General features: G+C 43.3%; 2 protein-coding genes across 2 annotated transcripts; one reads left to right on the top strand and one right to left on the bottom strand.

Moving 5' to 3' along the window:
- Positions 1 to 757: 757 nt before the first annotated feature.
- LOC107186512 lies at positions 758 to 11971 on the top strand. Its single transcript, XM_015574394.1, has 2 exons — positions 758 to 1177; positions 10604 to 11971. The coding sequence occupies exons 1-2, from the start codon at positions 1010 to 1012 to the stop codon at positions 11969 to 11971; spliced, it is 1536 nt and encodes a 511-aa protein (XP_015429880.1). The 5' UTR covers positions 758 to 1009.
- Positions 11972 to 16426: 4455 nt separating this feature from the next.
- On the bottom strand, positions 16427 to 25242 carry LOC107186484 (E3 ubiquitin-protein ligase MYCBP2-like). Its single transcript, XM_015574347.1, has 28 exons — positions 24866 to 25242; positions 24189 to 24252; positions 23875 to 24117; positions 23659 to 23812; positions 23376 to 23578; positions 22980 to 23297; positions 22736 to 22907; positions 22698 to 22702; positions 22442 to 22660; positions 22168 to 22369; positions 21694 to 22083; positions 21456 to 21621; positions 21313 to 21395; positions 21100 to 21234; positions 20803 to 21003; positions 20526 to 20722; positions 20195 to 20447; positions 19668 to 20111; positions 19465 to 19592; positions 19169 to 19395; positions 18922 to 19102; positions 18666 to 18855; positions 18468 to 18602; positions 18232 to 18374; positions 17525 to 18160; positions 17179 to 17446; positions 16823 to 17109; positions 16427 to 16756 (listed from the first exon to the last, which is right to left on the bottom strand). Exons 1-28 carry the CDS (start codon positions 24958 to 24960, stop codon positions 16427 to 16429), a joined length of 6069 nt encoding a protein of 2022 aa, XP_015429833.1. The 5' UTR covers positions 24961 to 25242.
- Between the last annotated feature and the right edge of the window lie 1740 nt (positions 25243 to 26982).

Raw genomic sequence — 26982 nt, 5'->3', positions numbered from 1 at the left:
TTAGTCATCCGTGGGTACATACAGAGAGCAAGAAACGTTATTGTCGCGAGAGACAGTGAGATTACGGCGTTGCAACGAGATCAGAAGGAATTTCCATCACGACCCGGGGTGATTCACCGGTGGTAACAATAGAATCCTACTTTTCTATCGATAAAAAAAAAAAAAAAAAAAAAAAAAAAAATACGTTCACGATTACGTATGGAGGAGATACATCACGGAACGATAACGACGCCAGGAGTGGGGCGATTTATCAAATCTGGTAGCCCCACGCCGCGTCGACGAAAAATCTGCTCTCGACCCGTGGAAAAGAAAGCGAGATAGAGGGGAGGAAAAAGGAATCGTTAGAATCTACTTTTCCGAGGGTGGGGGTGAGTTCGAGAGACGGGTCGAGGAATCTGACCATTTTTCTGTCGTTCTTACAGCAAGCAGAGCTGGCGTCGAACCGGGACGGAGTATAGAGGAATCCGGAAAGCTGGCTGGGATGCTCAACGACGTCGCGTGGCATCATGGGCGTAATTGGATGCTTCCGCTCGAACGAGGAGAAATAACGACGATGACATCGTAGTGGGACACAGGAGATAGTCGTCTTCGCGAACGGGTGTCTGATGACGACCAGTGGTAGATCTTCGACAGTTCGACCCGTGAAAGTGTTGATCCTGTCAGGCAGGATGACCGACAGAATCACGTAGTGTTGTGTGGTGACAGGTGTGCCCTGCGACACTGGAGTACCTAATTGTTCTTTCTTCAGTCAGTGCGACGGTGTTTGTGAAATTGTGCGTGTGTTTTGACGACTGGAGGATCATTGGAGGATCGTTCGAGCACAGTGTGATTGGATTTCATTAGGAATCCAAACGTGGCAGACATGTCGAGACTACGTCCCGGTCGGCTTGGAGTCGGATCACCTGGTGCCGACTAGGGTACAAAAGGTGGTGTCTCAAGACAGCAAGGAAGAAAAAAGGGGGCTAGGAATAGGTGGAAGAAGAGGCTGGATCGCGAGTCGAGGCGCAAAATGGGAGCAGCCTGGCGGGAATTCGTGCTGGGAAGCCTGATCCTCGGACTCCTCTGGAGCAGCCTACTGAAGGGTGTCCTGACCAACTCGACGAACAGGTGCGACTACCCGCCGTGCTTCTGCGACCACCACGGCCGGCTGACCTGCGACTGTAAGGAAGAAGGAGAGGTATGTCCTGTCATAAACCTAACTAACCCCGAACCTAACCTTTTTATCGCGCGATTACCATCGTCCCGAAAGTACAGCTCGAATGGTGAAATAAATAAAACTATCCAGAGAAAAAGAAAAAAAAAGGATGACTCCTAGGGTTTCAGGAGGTTTTAAACCTCGTAGAACTTCTTGTACCTACCAGGAGAATCGTCTATCCTTAGAATAGCAGACATATACTTAGGTTGGTCGGGCGCGAAGTAGCCTGTACGTCTTTAACTCAGCTCCCTTTCGCTTTCGTCGATTTCATTTCTAGCTGGCGGCCCAGGAGGGCCGTCCTCCCAATCGCCGTCTCGAATCTCCCAACCTGGGCTGTTTCCCTCCTCCGAGGGGAACACTCAGCTTCAGAGCCATTCTCTCTCTCCCCTTCGTTCCCACGAATTCATTCAGAAACCACGACTGGTCGTTCCTATCCGACGAAAAATCGCGGACAATGCGACACCGGGGGCCCGCGACGGGATCCCCTTTTGTTCACCAGGCGAACCTTATTCCATCTCCGAATTATCGGGGAAAGATAACGCGAGTGGGGATCCAGTCGGTGCGCAAGGGATCTCCCGTGCATTATTAGAGCATTAACCTACCCTATGCAAAGAGTTGTGCAACGTGAAATCGCCGCCAGTGTCCATCATCGCGCGCCCACTTGACAAGCGCGATGATATAGTGAGACTGCAAGTAGGGGTTGTCAAAATACAAACGGAAGGACAGAATGGGGGGAAGCCTAATCTCACAGGGTCCCCCTGTTGTAAATTGCGAGGGCGTTACGGGCCGGTTCACGCGGACAGAGAGGGCAAAACCTCCATAAATTAGAGCGTGTTTACGCAAATCTTAGGCCAGACATCGGCCTGGCTGGCAGGTAAGGTGCCGAGGCCGCCTGTTCTCCTCCTCTTTTCACCTGCCACAACGTCCCCCCCCCCCTGTTCTACTCTCGCACAATATATAATACGACGTACACTGACTCAGGTACGTACACATCCCGGCCCCGCCCGAGGAGAAATGCTGCGCGTCGAGAAAAATGGCACCCCCGCCCCTGACGGATCGCGGTCACGTGAACGTGGACATCATTCACCTGGGTTCCAATTTTCCAACCTTTCTCTAGCTGTCCCGTTTTCCCACGCTTCTGGATACGATTTTTGTCGTGTTCGATTGCCTCTGTGGACATTGGAAGACGTAGCTTGAAGGTCTGAAAGGGTACTTGGAGATCTTAATGGCGATTATTGCTGAATGAAATACTGAATGACGTTCTGAACACGTGATCGAGAAGATATTCATATCTACAATGCTATCACCGTGTCCTCAGATGACAGTAATATTAAATAATTAACTGTGGAGACTGACGAGCTATTATCGGAGTTCATACCATCCAGAAGTGAAACAAGTTTGCCAACCTATTAAAAATTCGAGCAGGTATTTAAAGAATGTATTCAACACCTAGAACAAGGCTCGGGAGAGATATCGATTTTAGAGAGGAATTCACTCAGAATTGAGCACCTAGATGATGAAGCATAAAAGTTGAATGGGTATCTTACCAATTCCGGACCGACTCGACAGGTATGCATGCAGGAGGGAACACGGGCCTCGTTTTCCGCCAGTCCGGCTGATGCAGGAAGAGGATTCAGCAAATTTAACAAACTTAATGTTAACACTAAATTTAACGCTTACGGGAAGCGAGTAGTGTGTAATCGAACATCTTGCAAGCCACCATCGGGTCTAACTTTATCGAGTGGCTCTCGAGGTGGGATCCGTTATTACACTCACGAATTTCAGTACACAATCGGCGGTATGTTTATCGCGTGTCCTTGGATACGTGCTAACGCAGTTGTGGGGCCAAGATAAAGCGTTCTTTGTCCCTCGGGTACAGGTTTCATAGTTACGCCATCGTACAGTTTGTCTGTGTGCACAATGCCGTAAACTCGATCCGTAAAACTCTCCTTGTCCCGTGACGAAATAACTGCGCGCGGGAGGTAAGAGACGCGGGCAACGGTTACGTCGTGGAAACCAATCGGCGCGCGGTCGGTACTCGGCCATTTCCCTCTCGTTGTGTCCCGAGGATCATCTCGAACAATCGGGGAAGATCGATCACGAGAGTCGTGTCCTCGAGTGAAAAGATCGAACGAGTTCGGTCAAGTGAAATCGCCGCCGACGAGACACTCTCGAGGCGACTATCGATTGGAGATTACATAACCTCAAAACCCGCATAAATCATACGCGTGGTGGTAGTTGCGGAGACAGGTTTCGCCCAGCAGACTTTCCGTGCACACGTTTATGTTTGGTCGAACGGAAGGTCGGTCATCGAAGACGAAATTTACCGTTTCCTGTTCTGTCCACTGGCAAGAAATCTATTCGACGAATCCACGATATATAGAAGCGTAGGCGCCGGGTGTCGCGTGCGCGGGAATAACGGAAGTGGTCGGAGGTCCGTGGGTTGGATAAGTTACGGATCGGGTGTCGTATCGATGATCCGTGGCTCCTGGATTCTGTGAAACTGTAACCGTGTTGACGATGAACCTCAAGGCTGTACACCGGTGATTTCGAGTTTTCGACGATTCCCTGAATCGATGTTACTCATCGATATAGAAATGACAGACAAATACACCACTCAGTGTAACCAGTTTGAAAAGACAATTGGAATCGACGTTGGATGAATAGGGAGCAGAAAAAACACCATTTATGACGCTGTCTGTCGCACCTGGGCAAAAGGAGTGAAACAGTGAGAAAGGCACAATATATTCCGCGAACTCGTTTCTCGAAAATCTTATCCAGCAGCCGAGAAGAAAAAGACGGACAAGGTAGTGGGGGGCAGAAGCAAGAGAAAGAGGCGGTAAGTTCTATAATGCATACCGGTGCTGCGGCGCGAGGTTCTACTGTGGATTTCGCATAATACAGACGGCGTTTCAAGAACACGCTCAGCCAATTTGTCGCGCCGTCGACCCGTGACTGCGAATATATCGGGAGAGTGGACGCGTCTCGTAGTCCGTCTCTCGCGTTTTCTTCGCCGGATTTCCATTTGCCCTGCTCATATCGGGGGGCTTCTTACTCGCACCCGTTATCGTCGTGAACTCACGTAAAGTTATAACTTACGACTCCGGCCATCGTCCAGGTCGTAATTGGCGAGAACAAAACAGCAGCAATGAAGGAGCAAGTACGAACGATCGTCGCGAACTCGACAACATTTCTGGTTGACATTTTTTGTTTTAGGGTTAAGACTGGTGATGGGCGATACAGAATTGATACTTCGAATATCGATACTTTTCAATTCAAGTATCGATACTTAAACCATAAATACGAAAATTCGATACAATCGCTGTATTTGCAACGTAATACAGTAATGTCTCGATGAGTGCGACCTACTATGTCAAGGCGGAAAGGTTTTCAGCCCTTCATAAATTTGTTTTTTACCCGAACCCGAGCCTTTAGCTTCTGTTTACTCTGTTTTGATTGATTCCCGATGGAATCCCCAAAGTGGTGAAAATAACGCCACGTTGCTCGTGTCGCATTCATAGAGGAGTTACTGTACATCGCTGTATTTGCCTAACGTAACAGATTACAAAGAAAATGGACCGACCGCGAGCTTCCCATAAAGTTTGCCATGCGTTGATTTCTTTACCATACTGTTATTTGATAATCTGCTTATATTAATGATTTATTTTAATTTTTTGGTTTTATTACTTCTAATTTAATTGCAAGTATCGATACCGATAATATCAATATTTTCTTTCCGATATATGTACATGTGCATCGATACTCTAAGCATTAATACATATCGATACCAAATATCAATACAATTCAAATGTGTCGCCATCACTAGTTAGGACCGATACTTCACGCGGGAGAAAAAGCCACGGGCCGGACAGTTACGTGGCGTTGGTGAACGCGGGCAAAGTTGTTAACCGCCCCAACGGTCGGTGAATAATTGACGAGCCTGTAAATAATTGAGGAAACCTTTTACCGAATACCATGGCTTAAACTCGCCCGCTTTCCCTGTAACGAGAGACGACGAAATAAGGCCACGAGAGGACGAAATAAAAAACGAAAGGCAGCCCGATGTGTAAGTAACAGTAGTAAGCAGATGGGGGGGTGCACGTAAGGGCGCCATTTACCGAAGGAAAAGGTGCTCGGTTATGAAAATACTCGGAAAATGGAAGCACAGCGGTGGAAACTGGCTCCGAGTACGAAGTCGTAGAAAGGAACGACCGTTTTGCAACCTCGAAAACGCTGATTCGCGAGACGATTATCGTTCGGGGACATTTCGCAAAGAGCCTGTGAAACCTGGAAGGCAATAAAAATAGAAATTAACCGTTACAATTAAATGTAACGAGTTATTTTCACTCTGTCCTATTTCATTTCTTTTCTGTTCCTTATACATTTCTTATTTTTATTTCGAACTTTCCTTTATTTCACGTCAGAATGTAAATCGCTCGTTACGTCTAATCCTAATGATTACTCCCACCGATTTTCGAAAACATTATCATCGATCCACTTCGAAGTTACAAACGTGCGACGATCAACGGCAATTCGAAGCGGGACGAATCCATAAATAGAAAAATTCAAAGAAAAGGCAGGGCAATCGCGAGAATACGAGATAATGTCGAGTGGCGCAGTTTCCCGCGAACGGATCCACCCCCGCGAAGGAAATTGTTTTGCATAAATCCTTTATAGATCGTAAAAGACCCTCTCGCCGCTTCCATTCCTCCCCACGGCTTCTGTTTCACCCTCGAGGCTCGACTCGCCAGAACCACTGCGATGATTCCATGAACCGAGGGCTTAATCCGCCATTTACGTCGATTCCATTTTCATTTCGAGAAGCAGCTCGAGTAATTGCACCCCCAGCAGTCGTCTCTGAAACTCGTCGAAATTGTCGAAGCGTTCCTGCGACTCCCAGAGCCAAGTATAATTTCATTAAACCAACTTCAATCGATGATCCCGCCGTCCTAATCGACGTCTATTCCCAACTGGGGATCGAACGAACACACGTGTATCGTCGCATGAGAAAATAATCATTTCTCTCTTTCTCTCTCTCTCTCTCTCCATCTCTGGAAATCGTGTACACACCATGGAAAATTTGTTTTCGATCCCGCAGGGGATCACCGATCTGTGTACACCAGAAAACGATCCCCCGACGCACGAGGAGTCGCGCACGCTTTTCCTTTCCCCTTTTGGTTCACGGTTACGAACGAACCGACACGTCTGGAGAATACAGAGAGCGAAGACATCGGTACGCCAGACAGAATTACACACCACGAAAACTGCGCCGAGCGCGTATGTGCCTGGCGAATAAAAGGCGAACCGTTAAAAAGGAATATCGCGTCGCCCGTTTGTTCTACCTTGCTCCCTTCCCCTCGATCCACCCTTGTCAGCCATCCTCTCCACAGACGCCTCGTATTATGGGGGAGGACGCGAAGGAACAAAACTCAGATTCCTATAGTGGCCCTCGAAACCTGTGTGTACCGCGCAGAGATCGTAAGTTACCGAGCACCTACACTACGACTCGCTTGCGTTATCGCTCTGTCTAACCTTCCCGTTCTTCTTCAAGCGCTAGACTTGTAGATGTGATCAATTTAAACGGACCATAGACAATACAGTTTATTGTACAACTGACTCTAGGTACAGCATACGTTACTTCAACCCTTGAAAAACAGGTTGAATACAGTAAACCCTCGATGAGTGTTCGAAGGCTCCTCGGCAATGACAAGAAGGAATCCCTAGATGTAAAGCTGACTTTTTAACAAGGTTCAACACAGAGATAGAGCTTGGAATTCTGAAGCCAATGACATTTATTTCAGCCACATATGGCCATTAGTTTATGAAATATTTAATGTTCAGTGCCAAGGAGCCTTCGAACACTCATCCAGGATTCACTGTACGGTCTGCTAAAAATCTGTCGATCTGTCTTTCCAACTGTCTATGCAACTCTATCTGCAACTTGTACAATAAATTGCATCGTCTATGGGACCCTTTAACCAATGATAACAGTTCGTGTGACTGGAGGTGGTTCAGGTAATCTGATTCGTCGACAGCTTAAGATCTCTGCATAGTACATTCCCTTCACCGCCCATTTTTCCCGCTCACGTATTCACAAATACTCGAGTATTACCATGATCGTCGAAGTACTACCTTAATGAAAAAAAGATCCCATAAACGGAAACGCTTACAGTCGGTGGTAATTGTTCCCACTCCGTGAAGGACAGAGCCGGGGCGCGAAGACAAGCATTTCGACCGGGTAATCTTCTGTCCACAGCCGGGGTGGTATTGTGTGTCGGGAATTGGCTAGGAACAAATGAGACGGGGGAACAAAGGTTGGACAGGGGACGTTGAAACGCGTGGATACCTGAGAAAAGGGGGGTGGCACAAAGAGGGTTTCGCTTTTATCGACGACGACGCGCAATACCGCAGCCCTTTAGTTTCGTTCGTACCTTTTTTTCGCCTATTCAGGTGTACTCTCCGTTTCTCTTTCCCCCTCCCCATCTTCCATCACGCCGCTGGCTATGTTTCGGTCCCGGTTCGAAGTCGTTCTCGCGCTAGCCAGAGAGGATAATGAATACTGATCGTTGACTGCCTTGAAACGCGTCTGTGTTTCTCTTTCTTTCGAGTCACCGAAAAAATCCAACAGAGATTATTCTACCGCGTGCACAAAGAAACTGGGTTCACTCCAACCCGTGGGTCAGCTTAAAAAGGTTTCTCTTTCGCCGGGAACCAGATACCTTGCCTCTGGGATTTGAAACGCATTTTCAAACGAGCTTCTCCGGGATAGTGCACTATGCTCTGGATTTGATTTCCGCGACGAGTGAACACGACGTGTTTCTCGTTTTTTCTTCTTTTTTTTTTTTTTTTTTTGGAGCGGTACGAACGCGTGTGCCATGATTCTTGGAGACCCGTGTGACGCGTTTCAGATAACGCCACGGAGGGTAAACGATAGCTCGAAGCGAAATTCAACCGTATTTTTGGCCAGCCTTTTTTAACATCCTTTCCGTTTCATCTGGAGAGTGTTGGGATATTGTTGTTGGAGCGAAAGTTTGTTGATAACAAAGTTTGGAGTAAATGTGTAGCCAACTGTAATCTGGGCAAATGGCGTCGCCTGAGGAGAAACGCGAATAGGAATTAATTAACGCGTCTTTCACACGTGGTACGGGAATTTGACGTAATATCAAAGTGTATTTCAAAAGTGATACCAATGGAGCGCTTTAAAATCGAGTATCTGTATGGAAGACAGTACAGAACTTTTATTTAACCCCTTACGATTTTCTTGACGTATTTACTCTTCAGAACTACTATATTGTTACTAGCTTTCCAGACACAAAATGAATTCTATACTTGATACAAGTGTACATTTACTCTGAAATGTTAAATATTAATACCAGCAGCATAGTATCAGCTTGAACGGAAATTTTGTGCTCTATTCGAAATTCCACTGTACTGTTTTTACAGAAAGTGATGTATTTAATCAATAACGTAATTTCCATCAATCTTTCCTACCGATCCACGTGTTTTGTAATACCATTTTCGTAAAATTTTTATGGTACAGACACCTCACCAAGGACACATAAACTTTCCATTCAACCAAATATTTTTCTTCAACTCAAAGAAAACAAACAATATTGTTTATTGAATGCTATATGGAAATCGTTACCACGAGCCTGTCGCGATATTATAACGCAAAGGGATGATTTCCCTCAACCACCAAACGGAACTCCAGCAAGAAAATATTTCTCACTAACAATATCATTCGTCTCGCAACAGGAAAAAAAGCAACACGCAGTATTCAAGCGTCATCGTTGATTCAATGAATCACTGGGGGGACATCGACGAAAATCAACGCGACACCGATTACCAAGAAGCGACGTGTTATCAAGTCCTAGTTAGCAAGAAAAACGCGATAATCCACGAGGCGCACGTGTCCTCGTGTCGAACGATATCTCGATCAGAGCGGTGCTGGTCAGGTATGCGCGAGGTGTTCGTGTCGCCAATCGATTGTTTAACATACACGGAGCTCCGAGTGCCAGGTGCCACCAACTAGGATGCTTTGCGCCACGAATGAATTAATAAAGACAGAGAACGGACAGGGACAGATGGTTACAAATAACGCGTTTGGATTACGTCTGGGTCAAAGATGGGCAAATTCATTATCTAGATAAGGAATTTCAAATAACGAATGAAAGATAAAAAAGTACTTCGCTATTTTTAATTGATTAAACGTGGAAATTCCAATGTCTATAATGAAATCACTTCTTGAATGAAGAGGCTCTTCGCAAACAATTATTCAATCCCATTGACTCATTAAAGTCAAGATGACGTTCTTACATACTAATGCTTTTCGTTATGTATTATTCAAATAAAATTGTGCCCAACTCTGGTCTGTGGGTTAGGTCAGAAAGACCGTTTGTGTCCAGGACGGAATTCTCTCTTCCGGTTTCGGGTGTGTTTCTGACAGTTCGTGTACCACCGCAGACTCTACTGGTAGACAGGATTGGAATCTTTTACCAGGGAGTCCGCGAACCAAGTTATAAAACCTGTTTCCGCTGTTCCTCTGCGTTGGACGTGATACACGCACGCAGACGGGGACTATCCGCGGAAAAACGATCTGGACGTTGACATCGGTGTGACTTTGTACCCGTACGAATGGACGCGATTAAAGTGTAGGCGAGCACGTGTCGACGAACGTTTCAGAACTGTACACCGTTGTCGGTTATCGTCGCGACAGAACGTTGTGATAACGGCAGAAAAAAGGTGGCAAGTACGGAAGCATTCCGTGACCGTGGTCCGTTAACGTTTAGGATTTTCCGTGGGACGAACGCTTAAGAGAGGAAAAGTTATAAACAGCGATTACGATAACGATATTGGACTGGTTAATTGGCGACACCGGAGGCACGCGGCGGCTTTCCGACGATTAAGCCGCCCGAACGACGACCATTTAGATCAGTTCCAAGCTTTTATTAATGGCCCCCGGTGCATCTGATTGCAAGGGAAACCGCGACGGTTGCATAGGGTTTCCGTAGTTTTTGTGACTCTGTGCTGGATAACGATTCCATCTGGCGAAACTGGAACGCTGCTTATTCTTATTAAAGAACTTTCTCTATCGCGATTCTAATTACGAACACAGCGGGAAAACTTCTCTAGAAACGAATGGAAATTCCCTGGAATACTCTAGGGACTCGATGCAGGTTCTGTTAGGAAACTTGTATCGAATTTGTTTACATACCACACAATCCCCCATTCACCGAATCCCTTCGTGACTTCCCCGTGCCAATACAATTTTTGATTTCCTAGAACAGGGAAAGATTCCATTTGCGACTTCAGCGTTCATTCAGAAGCTAGCCGGTTTCGATCGTGAGAAACTGATACTCCAAAATGTAGGTACCTACGCACAACTGACAATAATCCGTTCGATTTCAGGAGCTGGTGTTAACCACGGACGGGGATCGAAGGCTGAGCCCTCACACCAGCCGGATAGTGGTGAGCAACTGTTCATCGGTGATCCTGATGAACTCCAGTCTGACCTCGATGATTGGCCTACGGTCCGTGGATCTTATCAACGTGGCGAACCTAAGCCTGGTCAGACAGAGCTTCGAGCTGTCGTCGCGCACCACACGCACGCGTATCACCGTTAGGAACAGCAGCATCGACACTATGCCAAGCTTCGTTTTCCGCGGCGACGTCGAGGCGATCAGTTTCGAGAACGTGAGGATCGGTCAGCTGAGCGCGTTCTCGTTCGCGAATCTCGTGCAAACGGACACACTCAGGCTAGAGAACTGTCGTATCGAGAGCATGGAGGCGCAAGCGTTCAAGAAGTTCGACGTCGATTATCTGCACGTGATCGGTGGAAGTTTCGGGGATCAGGTGCCAAGCAGGACGATGAACGACATCGAGGTGTACCACAAGTTCATGCTGGACGGGGTAAGAATGGGCACGGTTCGTAGCGACGCGTTCATCGTGCGAAGCCCACGAACTGTGGCGATACAGAATTGCATAGTGGAGAGTTTGGAGAGCGAGGCGTTCGACGTAACAGCGCGCGGCGCGGTGATCGTGAAAAACAACACGTTCGGTAGCTTAGCGGTGGGATCGTTTCTTGGTATACGAGCGGATCCAGAGTCGAGGACACCGCCAGGTTCTCTGCCGACGTACCTGCACGATCTAATCTTCAAAAATAACAGCGTGGTGAATTTCGAGGAGGGCTCGATGATGTTCGATCGGGCCAGTTTTCGGTTGGAACTGGACAATCTATTGGTCGAGCAACCGTGCGATTGTCAGATGTTGCCCGTATGGAAGAACAACATTCTCAATTACACGACCGTATACTCGAGGTTCTACACCAGACAGAACTCGGTGTTACCGCCCACGTTCTCGCCCCAGGACTCGATCAACGAGACCCCAGAGACATTTCTGTGCACGGACGGCGAGATAGATGGCGTGCCGATCAGTTTCACAGAGTACGAGTCCCGTCATTGTTCCCTGGGCGGGTCAGTGATGGTGTTCGTGATCGGGATCGCGGGCCTGCTCGCGTTACTGATCCTGCTCGTCTGTCTGATCGTCTGGTGCTGCAGAAGGCGACGTCGGAACAGCCGGAAGAAATGGATCAGCGTGCCGACGAACACACCCGACGTTGTCTCGAAGAAGAACGGCGTGATCGGTCGTGAAGCTACCGCGTCCACCGCGCCGGTCGACAGCCGGATAACGATGGTGGTGCCCGATGGAAGGCTTTACAGGGAGACGGAGTTCCATGTGATCGTCGAGAAAGCGGAACCGTTGACCACCGAGTTGTAACGAGAACCGTCACACGGAGGCGACGTCGCTCGTGTCGAAGAAGAACTCGAGTGGTCGGACACACCGAGCCGTTTCCGTGTGTACAAGCTCTGAATCGTAGTCTGCTGAGGAACACTGTGTCTGTGGTACAGGTGACCAACAAAGCGTGACGGAGGAGCACGTGCACCCGGTTTCACGCTGCGAGAGGACAGTTTGAACAGCTTGTGTGTGTATGTGTGTGTGTGTGATACAACGTGCGATCGTGACTGTGACTGACCAGCGGATCGGAGTGAAGGTTCCAAGAGCTAGAAGACTCTAGAGCCTATCCTCTATCGAGAGGAAGGTTCCTCGAGGTTTTTCACGTACTATTTTACCGATAAGCAGCGCACCGTGAGACGAACAGAGAGCAGGGGATCTCGAAGACTCTTCGTTTTCAATTTAACCGACTATCCTTTAGTACAAGACAGTTCGTAAGCTTCCATTCACATATCACGAACGAGCGCCAATTATCCGGTATGCGTACCCAACCGACTATCCCCTATACACATCTCCGTCTGCCATGTTTTTCCGGAGCTTTTAACATGGTCACGTTCGTCTCGATGATTTATGAGCGTTTTCTTGAACGGTGGAGATTGTGTCCATGCGTCATGGATAATCGGCCCGCGTTGTTAGTTAAGTTTATCGTTTAAGTAGCTTTCGGAGGACGACGGCCAGTGTGTCGTTCGCAGAGATTGGCAACCCCTAGCTTCGCTGAGCTGACGCCGAAGCGGAGAGAAGAAAGAAGAGCAAGGATGATCGACTTTTTCATCGGTTTACCTATCGCTGAACATGCTTATCAAGCTGTCTACGGTTGGACCGAATTTAGTTGTCTATTCGAGGTCGCTACCCTGTATTGTATTCAACGTGTGTACCTGCGAGGAATCGCGCATAAAACTGAGAACGAAATAACGAAGAAAGAGGGGCGGGTAGCGGTCTTCGACCACCTTGAATCGATTGATTTCGTCGCTGCTGCCAGCGGACCCGCTCGCTCGAAGAGCAGTGCCATTCCTATAGAAAAACGTCAGTTCGTCCATATTCGATTCGAACGGACACGCGTTGTTCGATCCTTGCGAGAAATAAAACGAAATAGAAGGTAGCCGAATATCTGTGACACCGAAACGAAACGCCCGAGAACCACTGTAAATGATGATCTCTCGAATTAATAGAGCGTTTCCTCGTTGTGCTTGTAACACAATAAAAATATTACCTGACATTCCTTGACAATACGGATATGAATCGATGGGACAACGCACGCGGTTGATAGTTCTTAAGGGCTGTGCGAGAAGAGACAGCGTGTGGAAGATCAAAATCCCAGAAAACTCTCAAAAGTGTTCGAAACCCTTTATTCGCGGGGGGGGGGGGGATCCGTTGATTTACTGTATCGTTTTGTTACTGCGAACCGCGTATACATAATTCACGAGCTTGGGTTATACACATCGCCAATAAATTGTTGTTATTGTTATCATCTGCGAGATCAGTATCTATAATTTTGATAAACGCGACGAGACGCGGGTCACCGCGGGACGTTATCGATTCGGCTCGCGTCCCCGCTAATCTCGAAACGGACCACTCAATAACGGCCCCGGCATAAATTTACGTCCCGAGACCCGAACTACACTGGCGGCGGTCACCGTCATATTACACGAAGCTAGTCGAGGTTCCATTACCGGTAATTAATAAACTCTCCGGGCTAATCTGCGAGAAATTTGTTCCTAGCCCCGTCGTCGGAGGCCAGAGGAAAAGATAGAAACGGCAGTGGTGGGATTCGAATAATTTAACAACCGGTTCGCAACTGCAATTTTGTTTTCAAAAATGAACACAACAAACTTATAATGAAAATTTCATGAAATAACCAAGTCAATACGGTTACAAGTATCATTTCAACAACCGGTTTGGCGGAACTATAAAACTGCGAACCGGCTGAATCTCATCACTGAAAAACGGTATTCCTCGATTTGGGGGAGGGGGGGCAGATTTCGAGAAATGAGGAAAACGGCTGGACAAGCGATTCGTTCGCCGACGAGAAGGGGAATTTGCGTTTTAAAAGTGGAATGCAAGCACCGTAAGCTACGCTCTTTGTCCCTCCCTTCCATGTGCACCTATCTCGCGCACGTGTGGCCCATGCATTATTGATGCATCGACGCTCGACCCCGCAGCGTGCGCCGCGGACTTTCGCGACGTGTTGTTTCGTTTCACGCGGGCCCCCATGCAGAAATTGATCCTCGGAGCTTTTTCAGATTGTTCAACGGCCTTCGGAGCGCCCGGCAGCCTTGAACGGCGTCGAGAGGTAGGGGCCGATTAGCGGCGATCCGCGAAAGGAGCCCAACGCTCCAGGGTATTTACGAACTGATCGCGCACAGGCGGGTACACGCGTGCAATTTATTATCGTATGACGAGGCGCGAATTACGTTTTGTAACGACGGTTTAGTTTTAATTATCGTGAGACTGTGATATAACGACAGCCGACTATGCATATAATTTGTTCTACCACTGAACGTGTGTGCACGTGGTGACCATCGATGACCAGAAAGAGAGAGAGAGAAAATAAAGAAGCTGATGCGTATAGAACAATACTGACTCAATCGATATTCTCAAAATACATATACCTCTACGCGCTTCGCGAGCCTGATCCTAATCTCCGTCCCTTCTGCACGTGTGCAATGTAAATATGGAATAAATACGACGTATTTACCACAAAGTTCGCAGGGACCCTCTGCCGCATCGATCAACGATTATTTTCGGTCGCTGGTGTGGAAGCAACGGGACGGAAACACGACCGCGATTGTTCGGTAGATGCGATATCCTGTCGAGTCGCAGGAGAGAGGGGTTATCAAACGTGGATGGTACCTTCGGAGATAAATTGTTGAGAGATGGTAACAAGGGTAATTTGTACAGGACGAATCGTGCGGAATTTGACCGACCGGCATTGAGGCCGCAGCGCGCATGCGCAAGAAACTGTACAACCGACGAGGGATATCTAGGAACTTGCCTTCTGATTCACTTAAATCGACCTGTATACGAGTCTTTTTGTCCTGCTTATTGTTTAATTCAATCGATCCGTTTCCTATACTTAAAAATATATCCATATCTCATGGAACAATCTATCCATCAGTCACTAACTCGTAAAGCAGACAGACTTTACAATGGATGACCTCTAGGATTGGCTCTTGAACCCATTTCTAATTAAATTTCAATGAGAATAGCTCTTAAGAACGACAAAGACTCTCATGGTAATATTAACGAAGAAGATTTTGTTCGTTGAATGGGAAAGTACCATTTGTCGATTAATTCCGGCATTGTTATCAGCAATGGCATTCGTCCATTCTTAGCTCCATTTCTTTACCGACGCCCGGTCGCGTAGAAATATTATGGTTTTGTACTCACCTGAATGGAAGAACTCCGTCGAGAGCCTGGGAGACGGTGGGAGGTGACGACAGGGCGAATCCTCGTCCAAGTAACGTTGAATGCACGGAGAAAATCCTCTCTGCAGTTTCTTGCATCGACTCCAAATCCTCTTCCACTTCTTCGTCTAAAAGGATACGAATAGATGCGTTTAAATGCCGATATGTACGGTATATAAGAAATTCATTTTCTACTTCAAATGATTTTTATGTGAGACGCACTACCAACTAGACACGACGGACGTGGTTTCGTAAAAAAGAAAATGTTACATGTGGTAAGGGAACATTGACTCCAATTCTAATACTCAATGTGTAAATTGCTGTCAGACAAATCAGAACCTATGAATGCCATTACAGTGAGATCACAGTAACATTTAAAACCAACACCATGTACAGAAAAAATTATTTGTTGCTTTATCGACCATCGTCTGATACCGTATATGTATGTACTATACTTCGTAAAGTCACTACAGAAAAATTGATTTTTCCTAAGATCGGTATATCAGGTTTGAGTAACAGAAATATCCGTAAGATGCTAAATCTACCCAACAGATTTATAATAATACATACTGGAAACAGGTGGCAATCCAAGATTCTTCTTCATAAGACTCGCCGCACAAGCTCCACCAAGGAATGATAATTCAGTTTCCAAATTTTTCAAACCATTCCCAGACGTTATCCAGTCGTATCCAATAACCAGACATTTAAACCCGTACGTAATAGCTTTCTCGTTCTTCGTGTAATCCGACGCAGTCTCCAACGAAAATATCACTTCGTTCCCTGAAATAATGAATCCGTTGGTTTATTCAAACATTCATTATAATGTTTACAGTTTCACTGTGCGACAACATTTACCTGGTAATACGACCGCGTTCTGAGGCCATTGGTTTTGTACATTGCTCATTTTGTGTAATACTGACCACTGTAAAGGTATATCATCTGCTAATGCGTTTATGGATGTTCTAAACGTACAAAAGATTCAATAAAGATACGGTTTGGTTACGGCATTTATATGTAACGTGAACACCAGTTATATTTACCCCGTGGATGAATTTAAGACTAGATTGGGAATGTAGAGTTGTAAGTAATCTTCTGGCTGGGCTGTACCACATTCTGGTGTAAATTCAAGGGTCATCCATTTAACCGTGTCGGGAAACGACACTTTGTAATGGGACACCGTGGCAGGTTTATAAGGGTGATCGCTTTCCAACCATGTGTAGTGATGACTAGTAGTAATGGGCGGAGATACGTGGGACTGAACCTCACTGTTCTGAGATATTTGAGACGATCCCATCGTAGATAACAAATTAAGTGCAGCAACGTGTGGAAGCATCTCTTGTATTAAAGTGAGAACCTGTACTCCGCTCTGAAAGAAAAAAATGTGTAATCGAAATTATAGCTTCGAAAGATATATAAAAACAATAGACTTTACCCTGGGATCCGAAGTAGCTAAGGGACTGATATGTGCCATGACCAACGGTAAAAGGGTTGTCACAAATGTCGCATTTCCAAGAACTTCAGTGGCTACCACTTCTTCTGCCCTTTCTCTCGCTAATGCGAAAATTTCATTGGATCGTTGAATTATCGTTGCTGTCATAGCAAGAGTACATTTTCTTGCTTGCACTTCAACCATCGCTTTGCTCGTATGTTGACCATCAGAATCTTGAGGATTCGAGTAATATAGGATATGTGGTATCTGACCTCTCGTTTGTGTTGTGCCTGCGTAGATAAAAGGTGATGGTTTATTTTCGTACAAAAGATATTAACATTTCTCATTTAAACACATACCATTAACACTCAAGGAACAAGCCGTAAATGTAAAAGTTGATCCATCCGGTCCTTTCACAACGCTCAGGCCGCCATCACCGTTACTTGTACGTCCACCGCGGTTTCTCAGTCTAATGGCATACTTGATGTTTTCTTTTATGGGTACAGGTTTATCGAACTTTAATTCTACTATGTCATTCACGCAGTCATCCGGGCCGAACGAGCCACGCGTAAAATCCAAACTGCTCCAACGTTGAGTGTGAGATGGATCGTTGCCTGTGTTATTTTGCTGTAAAATTTACAACATCATAATAATTTAGATAAACTGACGTTCACTACGAATAATTTAAAGGACAGTAGTACGTACATCATCAAGTAGTTCCAACTCGTAATCGCAGACTCCAACACCACCGTAGATGCCGACACCGGCAATAACAGTTCCAGGTCGATCGACAGAAAAGCAAATTGCATCCGGCGAACCGTTACCAGTGTTCCACGATCTCGTCTGATTTACTCGAGTGAATCTCGAGGGTGTGGTGTACATAAGCCTGCCGCAAGCGACCTGAAGTTCATCTTCGTTCCCACTCGACTGTGCAGCCAATTCAGCAATAACCCTCGCCAACAAATAACAGCAATGAAGAACCAATTCCGGCAGTGATTGAGTTTTTTCTCGACAAAGACTTTTCTTCACCGGTACTAGAATTAAATCTAACAGCCTATCCAAAACATCACGAAACGTCCAATTCAACGTCTCCTTGCCAGAATTTTCCACCTGTGACTTGTAACTAATTTGCTCGACTAAAATTGGATACTGATGGTTCTCCGTTGAGCTTATCATCAGTAAGCCGGTATTGTCCGATGGACTGAGCTGCCGCTTTATGCTGTCGTTACTATCCATAATATTATTCAAAATTGGAAATGTACATCGCAGACGGATAGTAGGATTGCACAGAGAAGCTAGAACCGCGGATAATAACCTATCCTTTGTAGTCCGACCTTGTTCCTGTAAAATACCGCAAGTTTTAAATTACTCAATAAAGATGTTTCGTCTCAAAAATAATTCGGAATATTTACCTTATCGATTTCAGATAACAGTTCGTACAGACATGTCCACTTTAAATATGCTGTCGGATAAAATGCGTGGTAACAAGCTACAAATGTTTTATGACATTCATCCAAGATACTATTGGTCAGCTTATGATTTATGGCACCAGAACCTACATTTAACGACATCATTTACATTTCATAATTATAAGAAAAAAAAAAACAAATTTAAGAATATAACACAGATGCTGTATATAAAAACTCACTTTTACTTGTTCGTGTTTTTCCTTTACTTTTGGTACTGGATGGCACAGTGTCAGACAATATTTGATGCAAAAGAGCACGTACTTCACCTATGCATTCTGCCAGACGCACAGACTCGGCCGGAGTTTTCTTGCAAACTGTAAATCATTAATATTACATTAAAGTGTAAATCGGTACAAGGATCGAAATTGATTACATACTTTGATTTGGATAAATCTCATTGGTGTAAGTTCTAAGTAATCGTAAACTGGCTTTGCTAATGTAAACCAAGCGTTCCATTTCAAGTAATACGTGATACGAAGGAGTAGTATGGACCACCGTGTCATTTAATGATGCTTTTAATGTATTCCAACTCCATTGCAGAAGGGATATTAATGACTGAAAACATTCCTAGAAAAAAGATACTTGGTAAATAACTTTTTTTATATCTTCCTCATTAAGATAGTAAACACGTACTTTGGTAACTGTTCGACTAAAATCTTTTTTTAGTACATAGACTGGTTCAATTTGATCTCTTTGTCTGTTAGGAGTTTGATTTTCGGGTGTGACTACTCGATACAATAATTGTGGAATTTGTCCAGCGTTCACATCTGTTCCATTATTAGATCGTTTTGAAGATTTAAAGTAAAACATAACTCTGAAAAAAGTTACAAATATTATAATATATTTTAAATTTTAATCATTCACTTATGGTTACACTTACTGATCCTCAGCCGTCACCATTCCCTGACCACCAGAGCCACAATCACTCGAAGGTCCACTGACTTTAGCCCAAGCAACGTACCACCTATTTGCTTGTAAAGAAATTGGTTCATCGAATAGAATGGAATATTTTTGTCGAAGTCCACATTCATATGGTATTTCGTCCGATTCTGCCAAAAGTTCGCCGTCGTTTTCTTGATCTCCTCCATCCATTCCAATATCAAAAAGCTGTAATGATCCACATAGCATTATTTACAACATAATTTATAAATACATAAATGTATAACTAGTACTTACTTTTATTTTTGCCGTATATTCTCCACGACCGCCAAATAAACCGTATCCACCAAGTAAAATATCAGTATCGGGCATAAATCTAATAGCTTCGATGGAATGAGCGGAATAGCCCCAACCACCACCATGACCTAAAGTATATAAAAATATAGACTAATAAATGTAGCAAAAAGGATTAATTATTTCTTATCGCTTTTTATACGCACTTTCAAATCTGTTAACTGTAACAAAATCCTCGCGACTATACACTTTGCCGTGTGTTGCCTGATTGCATTCGTTCTCTTCAATTATAGACAAATTTTCATCTTGAGCCTGCGTTAGGGTATCCAAACACCCCAATAAATGCATTGCAGCTTGAGAACGCGTTACAAAACAATTTGATATTACAGGCAGAGCCAAGCCTGGGCTCAGAATAGAAACTTCCAAACCCGGAATCGTTCTAGCTTCCGTGGATATAATGTTGTACAAACTTATTTCATTATTTGTCGGATTGAAAGTCCAAATCACGTTATACAAAGGATCTAAACACGTTGCGCAACTACTGAAGTCGACTTGATCTGATCCGCTGTAACTATTGCAAGTGCCATCCCTTTTACTTATGACTAAACATTTGAATGAATTCGCATGATCATTTTGATGCGGAATCAAGACTGAAACAATTTTTTGAATCGGTTAAAATTATTTGCAACAACGTAGTAATGATGGAACGGCGATTTACAAAAGAAGAACATACTTATGCAGTTTTTATTTGCCATAACAGTACTCCTTGTTAAACTAATAGAATTTATTTCATCAATTTTGACATAAGTCTGATCTCCAGTTGCACCGACCCATGTTGCTCGTCTGCCCCATCGTGGACCAATATTCGGGACTAAATTTGGAAAGCTATGCCACGGTTGCGTTCTGTCAGACCGTCGACTAGCTTGAGTAGTGGTATTTGAAGATTCGTTTTGCCCGTTCCACCAATTCATGCCCAATTGTCCTTTCTGTGTATAACAAACGAAAAGTATGAAAATATTATAACTGAATCAGGGTGATAGTGAAATATTAAGGATAATACAAACTTGGTAAGCTCCGAACGTATACACTTCGCCCTTTGATGTTAGTATAACGGTATGATTACTTCCAGCGGCAACCTGTGTAGCTATCCCTGATATCTTTACATGGACGGGTCCAGCGTGAGCGACTAAATCTCCTATACCTAACTGGCCGTATATGTTGCTTCCAAATGTATAAACTTCTCCATTTTGTAAAAGGACGACTACATAATTAACGTTATAATTAGTCAAATTCCCATTAATAATTTGCTGAACAGGTATGGACGAAGTATTTATAGATTACCTGTGTGATGCAAACCACACGATACTTGAAGCACAGGGCTTTCGCTGGGTATAGGAACTCTAGCTGGTGGTATACTAGCAATTCTTGTTGCATCACCTCGTTCTATATCACTTCCTCCAACACCTTCCTCAGTCATTAAGTAGCTACTAAATCCCAATACGATTTTCCCAACACAACTTTTCTGTGCCACACTCGGCCCCGCTGTTTAATACGAAATTTTTCCATTAGATTAAATTACACAACTATTTTTATTTCTTATATATGCACACGGGACACCTATTTTACGAAGACATCTACCCAATCTTTGATTATTCGGACCTTTCGTCTTCATTGTATACTTCGCAGTGCTCGGGCCTGCCTTAGTCCTCTGCCTCTGCTTGATTTCACCTAAACGTCTTTGTAAATATTTCCGATAGTTTGAACTCGTTTTCCCTAAAGAGTTGTAAAAGTAAAATGTAAGTAGATTGAACTGATGTTAATATTTATAATTCTATAGGATTGAATATTCACCGATATAACAACTTTTCCTGGCACAGGTGCGACAACATCCACACTCTGCACATCCACTATCGCCTTCACCGCATCCACATTCCCTAAAAGCAAATACATTCAATCCTTTCTGATATAAAGCACTCACTACATGAGATACTTACTGGCCAGGATTTCGATCGGGACATATACTACTCCTACAGGATATACTGTAGCCGGTACATTCTCGACACACTGTGCAAACCATGCAAACACGGTGCTTCCACTGATGCTGTCCTGGAAGACACATACCTCTTGTTTCTTCCCAATCTTCAGCAGGTTCCACACCATCTATTCATAAACAATACAATATTACTTTTTGTATTAGGACAAAAAAATAAGAATTACCCAGTGCATAATTACCTTCTTCAGTTGTTAAAATCTCATCCTCTGCTGTACCCATTTCCATAGCGACGACTGTGGTGTTCTTATTAATGGTATGAACTGTCGTAAACCCCCGACCACACTGTCCTTTATTGTTAATTCCGAACGTATATAGGTGTCCTTTATTAGTTAATGCCGCGGCGTGAGCTTTCCCTAATGATACATGAACAACACAGACTTCTCTGAGATCACTGACTATTCCGGAAGCTGGGTCGCTGTGCAAAGTGTCTTTTCCGAACATCAACAATGAGCCCTCCTTCGTGACTAACGCCGTTGATCCATTATTGCAGGCAGCATCTACGATAAACTGCCCTTCTACTTTTCCTATCTTTTTTGGCTTAACTGGCTTAGGTTGCCGACGAACTTTACCTGAAAATGAAGATTTATACGATATATGAAGAGTATTCCAAAAAATGTTCGGAATTTCATATTATAAATACACAATTTACTTACTACTATCACCGTCTTCCCCGCGTCTTGCAGTACCAGCAAACAAAACTGAGCCATCTTCCAGGATCATAACAACATGTTGACCGTCATGTCCGGCTGCAAAATTTATAAGTCTCGGTCCTTTCCCAAGGGTGAGTTCTACCCATCTGTTAGGCCTTGTATTACTCTTCATACCAAGACTGGTTCCTTTCCCGGTATACAATACCTTTAAAGTATAACGTAAATACCAAATTTCGTATTCCAATAATGTTTACTCACATGCCCAGTTATCACTTACTTTTCCAGACATAGTTTTTAATAAACCAAATTCCTTTCCTGCTGTAATTGTAGCAATTTCATCGTCGCAACCTGGGTTTAATGTATGAACCACCTGTTCTTCATCGAAAGTAGCATATCCGAAGACGTCTACACATTTCCTTGCTAATTTTAATGGTAATTCTGTCGCGACTGTTACTGGATTACTTAACATGTTTATTGTTCTAACTACAAAACCATCCTGTTGAAATTAATAAAATTATGTTTTTGTTATGCACTGATGCTGTATATGTTTGGATATAGATTAATGAATAACTAACGTCTTTTCCAGCTGTTATCATTCCTACACATTCACCATCGGAAAACATAACAGAAGATGACCAATCACGTCCTTCTAAAACAGCAATTCCTGTGACTACCAGCGTTTCAGCATCAATAATTAGTAACTCAGTCTGTTTTCTGGGTGTGCACTTAAAATATAATGTATTCTAAAAAGTGAACCCAATATTAGAAAAATGTTTCTTACAAAATTACACATTAAACATCGACACTAAACTAACATTTGCATAACCGAGCCAACCCGTTTCGGTTGGATGAAAATCTTTCCTCTGAAGGTACATATGACCCCAAATAGTTCCTCCATGACCACTGCCAATTTTTAATAGTCCTCTACTTGTATGCAGATACAGGTACTTTCCATCACTCACAAAACTTCTTCCATTCAGTATTATATTATTTATTTCATTTGGTAACTTAAGCGTAGAAGTATAAATCTTAGAACATTTAGGAACTCCATATGTAATCCAGTCTGGTCGCGCAAGTTTTCCCAGTAAAACAGCCTGCACACTCCTTTGTAATGATGTTAATACACATGGCATCTACAACACACATACTGTTGTCTAAAACCTTCAAATAACAAAGCAAAATGTATAATTATCAATTGAAAAAGAGCATACTTGGATATTTTGAACTGCTAATGCTCTAGGACACATAAGTAAAGCAGCTATTGCTGCTAACAAACGACCAGTATCACCTCTAACAACCACAAGACTCAATAAGCAAGCACAAGCAACAGCTGTCAAATGACTACCATCATTAGCAGCCGCTGATTCAGGGCCATGTGAAGTTGCCAGATCCAATAATAGATCAAAAAGTGGATCTTTAACAAAAAAAATGAAAATTTTACAATATAAGAAATAATTAATATGTGTAAAACAAATAAGGACTTGTACACTTTACCAATAACATCATCAGGTTCAGATTTGAGGCCTTCAGGAAGTTGTCCTTGTAATATATCCAATAAAGCAGATAATGCTTTTGTACATAAAAGTGGTTCAATTGTTCTACTCTCTCTCATTAATGTGAAAACACTTCTTAAACCAATACCTACAATCTAAAGGCATACAGAATTAAACAGAATTCTTTTCATATATCCAATATGCACTTAATTACTACCTTTGGTAAGCTCTGTATAGTTGATATCCTATCTTCATCGTCACTTTCTGTATCAATAGTTTCACTAAGCTCTGGTGGTGCTGGAAAATTGCAATTTGATGCTCTATAAACTTCACTTGTTGTCCTGGCATGTCTGTTCAAAATAGCACTTCTAACACCAGCAAATACAGCAAATGCAGAAGCATTGCAAGATAGCTCTACTTCTGGTGGGTTATTGTAATTTAAATCTCCACATAAATCAATCTGCAAATATTTTAAATATAAATGAAATCTCATCATAAGAAATATTTATAAATAAGAACAACCAAGGATACCTTTTTTTTGTCTCTTTTCCTTATAGATTTATTTTTTTTACATTTTCTCCATTCTTCTTTTTGTCTGAAAACCATAATATATAATTCAATATGTGAAATAACTGTAGTATAACAGAAATATTTTGCTCAAACCAATTGTTTAAATTATTTTATACATTTACATCTATAACAGGTACAAGTATAATGATAGATATACTTCTACATTTATAAAAAGTAATAGTATTTCATTTTTATTGATCAATAAGTTAAATAAATATTTCATTTCTATTGGTGAATAAGTTAAATAAACATTTTATTTCTATTAGTAGCCAAATTAAATACTTGCAATTACGAATTTTTTATTATTATCATGTTTATTGAACACGACGAATTAAAAACATCTGAAAGAAAGTGACAAAAAAGTCGGTGTTTTATTTACGCGAGAGAACTATCAAACTGACAGTTCCTGAAGCTCAGATTAATTATAATAAACAAACTATTTTAGGTTACTTTGAAAACCTAAGATAATTATCATGTGTTTGTACGATTTCATGATGCTGAGCAATATATTGTGTAATAATAAGTGTAAGCAAATAGATTTTTTTATCATAATCATTGAGTTCGATAAATGACAGATGAAGTCACCGCCAAAAGCGTCAAGTAAACAAAGCATGAGGGAGGTTATACGCGTTTCGCACCTCTGCGCCTCGGCGATGCTTTTGAAGAGATCGTAGAAGCATTTCGCAAAGTTCTCCGGCTCGGGCAGCAACCTCTCGTGGTCCCCAGACACCATGTTGTACACAAAATTTTAACGTACGAATCACCAATTCATTTTCGTAATACTATTGATCGTTGACATTCTCCTGCCATCCCCATGTGATTCCATCGCACGGTTTATAAAAAGGGCCATTCGACAATTTTTATTGAGATATTTATTTGTTTCATCTGCGATTTTAAATTAACGGGCGACATACAATTTAACAGTCTATTACTTTTATAATATTCGAAAACGGCCAAAGATCCGCTTCTGACGTATGTTAAGAAATTCGTCTTGAAAGTTACACCGGCGGTTAAAATAGTTGTGCACCCCACTCCGACGTTTCAAGCACACTAGGCTAATGTCACTAGCTGGAATAGGAACTCTATCTTATGCCGTAATATTTAATGGCCGATACACAGCGCCATCATTAGAAATGGCGTGAACTGCTACTTGTAAATCACTCGTGATTCGATCACGTTCGTTCCCAATCACGGTGTTTTTTCAAAGTGAATCGTGATTTCTCGTGATCGTTTCTGATTGGTGGAAAAACCTAACAGTTCTTTACATGCAACACATAATCTGTATATTTTATATTAATGATATCAAAACAAAAATTCGAGTTATATCGTATAAAGTAAAGGAATAATTAGAAACAATGAAGAATAATGACAAAATTAATGATTATAAATTATAATCCACATGTTACCTAGCAAATCAGTCTTTTAGAATTTTTTGTTTTTTCTACTGATTTTTACAAACACGAATAGTAATGTAATTCATCGTAAAATCATATTGAATACGTTTTTCTGTTTAAAGATCAAGGACTTACGATCGCAGTGAGCAAATTCACTCAAGATAAAAAAATCGCAATCACGGTCATAAATGAAGTTAAATCACGACCGAATCGTGATTCGGTGATTACTCTGATAAATCACCGTTAGTGATTTTGCACGCCATCTCTGACTGAAACCGTTTTGTAATTTGATTATTTGTATGCAATCCTTTAAGAAATAGCAATTCTTTTTGAAATTGTCACAGCTTCTATATAGATGAAACTGTGCGTTTGATGTAGTAAGAGACCCCGTGTGTGTGAACCAGTGGGGTCACAGAACCCCCGGTGGTGGTGCCAGGGACATCGTCTGGAGAGAACGTGGGGTCATAGAACCCCCGTTGGAGGCGCCAGGGACCCGTGGGGTGAGACCGTGGGGTCATAGAACCCCGGGAGATGGTGCCAGGGACCCGGGTGGTGAGAACGTGGGGTCATAGAGCCCTAGGAGATGGCGCCAGGCACCCCGGGGTGGCGAAACGTGGGGCATAGAGCCCCGTAGATGGCGCCAGGGACCCCGTGGTGAGGACGTGGGGTCATAGAAGCCCAGTAGATGGCGCCGGGGACCCGGGTGTTGAGAACTTGGGGTCATAGAACCCCCGAAGGAGGTACCAGAGAGCCCGTGTATGTGCGCAAGTAGGGTCATAGATCCCCCGGAGCATGCGCAAGAGTTTTGCAACGTGATCCTTTATCGTTGTTGCTCCTACGAGTCTTGAGCTCAGTCTAATGTTGCTCGTGCAACTGTCAAAATTTGACTGACACTTGTGCGCGCTCCCGTGAGCAAATTATACAGTAACCCCAGCAACCATGGCAGTTTCTGCAGATACTACTACAGCCCAAGTTTAAAAGACGTAGGCAGTACTTAGTTTCTGCAGTAACCTGTTGAACCAGACAACTATAATTGGTATAGGACTGTACAATATTTATGCAGTTATATTTAAGACAATTCGATGAAATGAAGCTTATATTACCTGACGTATGTTTATTGGAATATACATATAAATTATAATGATATAAAAGTTTGAAATACAATACGATACGCTACGGTACTGCGTTCGGCGCAGTGCGCTAATACGGAGGCCAACGAAATGTCACTGTACACTTAAAAAAGTTTTAAAGTTCCATTTATATCATTGTCCTGTGAAAATGTTCATACTTCCAGCAACATTCATATTCCAATCAAAGAATTTACAGAATAAGGAAAAGGAATCTAAAGTAATTTTCAGTAG

The sequence above is a fragment of the Dufourea novaeangliae genome, unplaced genomic scaffold (genome assembly GCF_001272555.1).
Source record: "Dufourea novaeangliae isolate 0120121106 unplaced genomic scaffold, ASM127255v1 scaffold65, whole genome shotgun sequence".
Taxonomy (NCBI): Eukaryota; Metazoa; Arthropoda; class Insecta; order Hymenoptera; family Halictidae; genus Dufourea; species Dufourea novaeangliae.
Note: the sequence above shows the minus strand (reverse complement) of the source record. Positions and strands in the feature narration are given on the sequence as shown.

Coding starts and splice junctions, on each gene's coding strand:
- LOC107186512 (XM_015574394.1), top strand. CDS start 1,010: ATGGGAGCAGCCTGGCGGGAATTCGTGCTGGGAAGCCTGATCCTCGGA. Junction 1,178..10,603: donor ACTGTAAGGAAGAAGGAGAG/GTATGTCCTGTC, acceptor GTTCGATTTCAG/GAGCTGGTGTTAACCACGGA.
- LOC107186484 (XM_015574347.1), bottom strand. CDS start 24,960: ATGGTGTCTGGGGACCACGAGAGGTTGCTGCCCGAGCCGGAGAACTTT. Junction 19,593..19,667: donor TACAGTTAACAGATTTGAAA/GTGCGTATAAAA, acceptor TATATACTTTAG/GTCATGGTGGTGGTTGGGGC. Junction 16,757..16,822: donor TAGCTACTTCGGATCCCAGG/GTAAAGTCTATT, acceptor TTTTTCTTTCAG/AGCGGAGTACAGGTTCTCAC.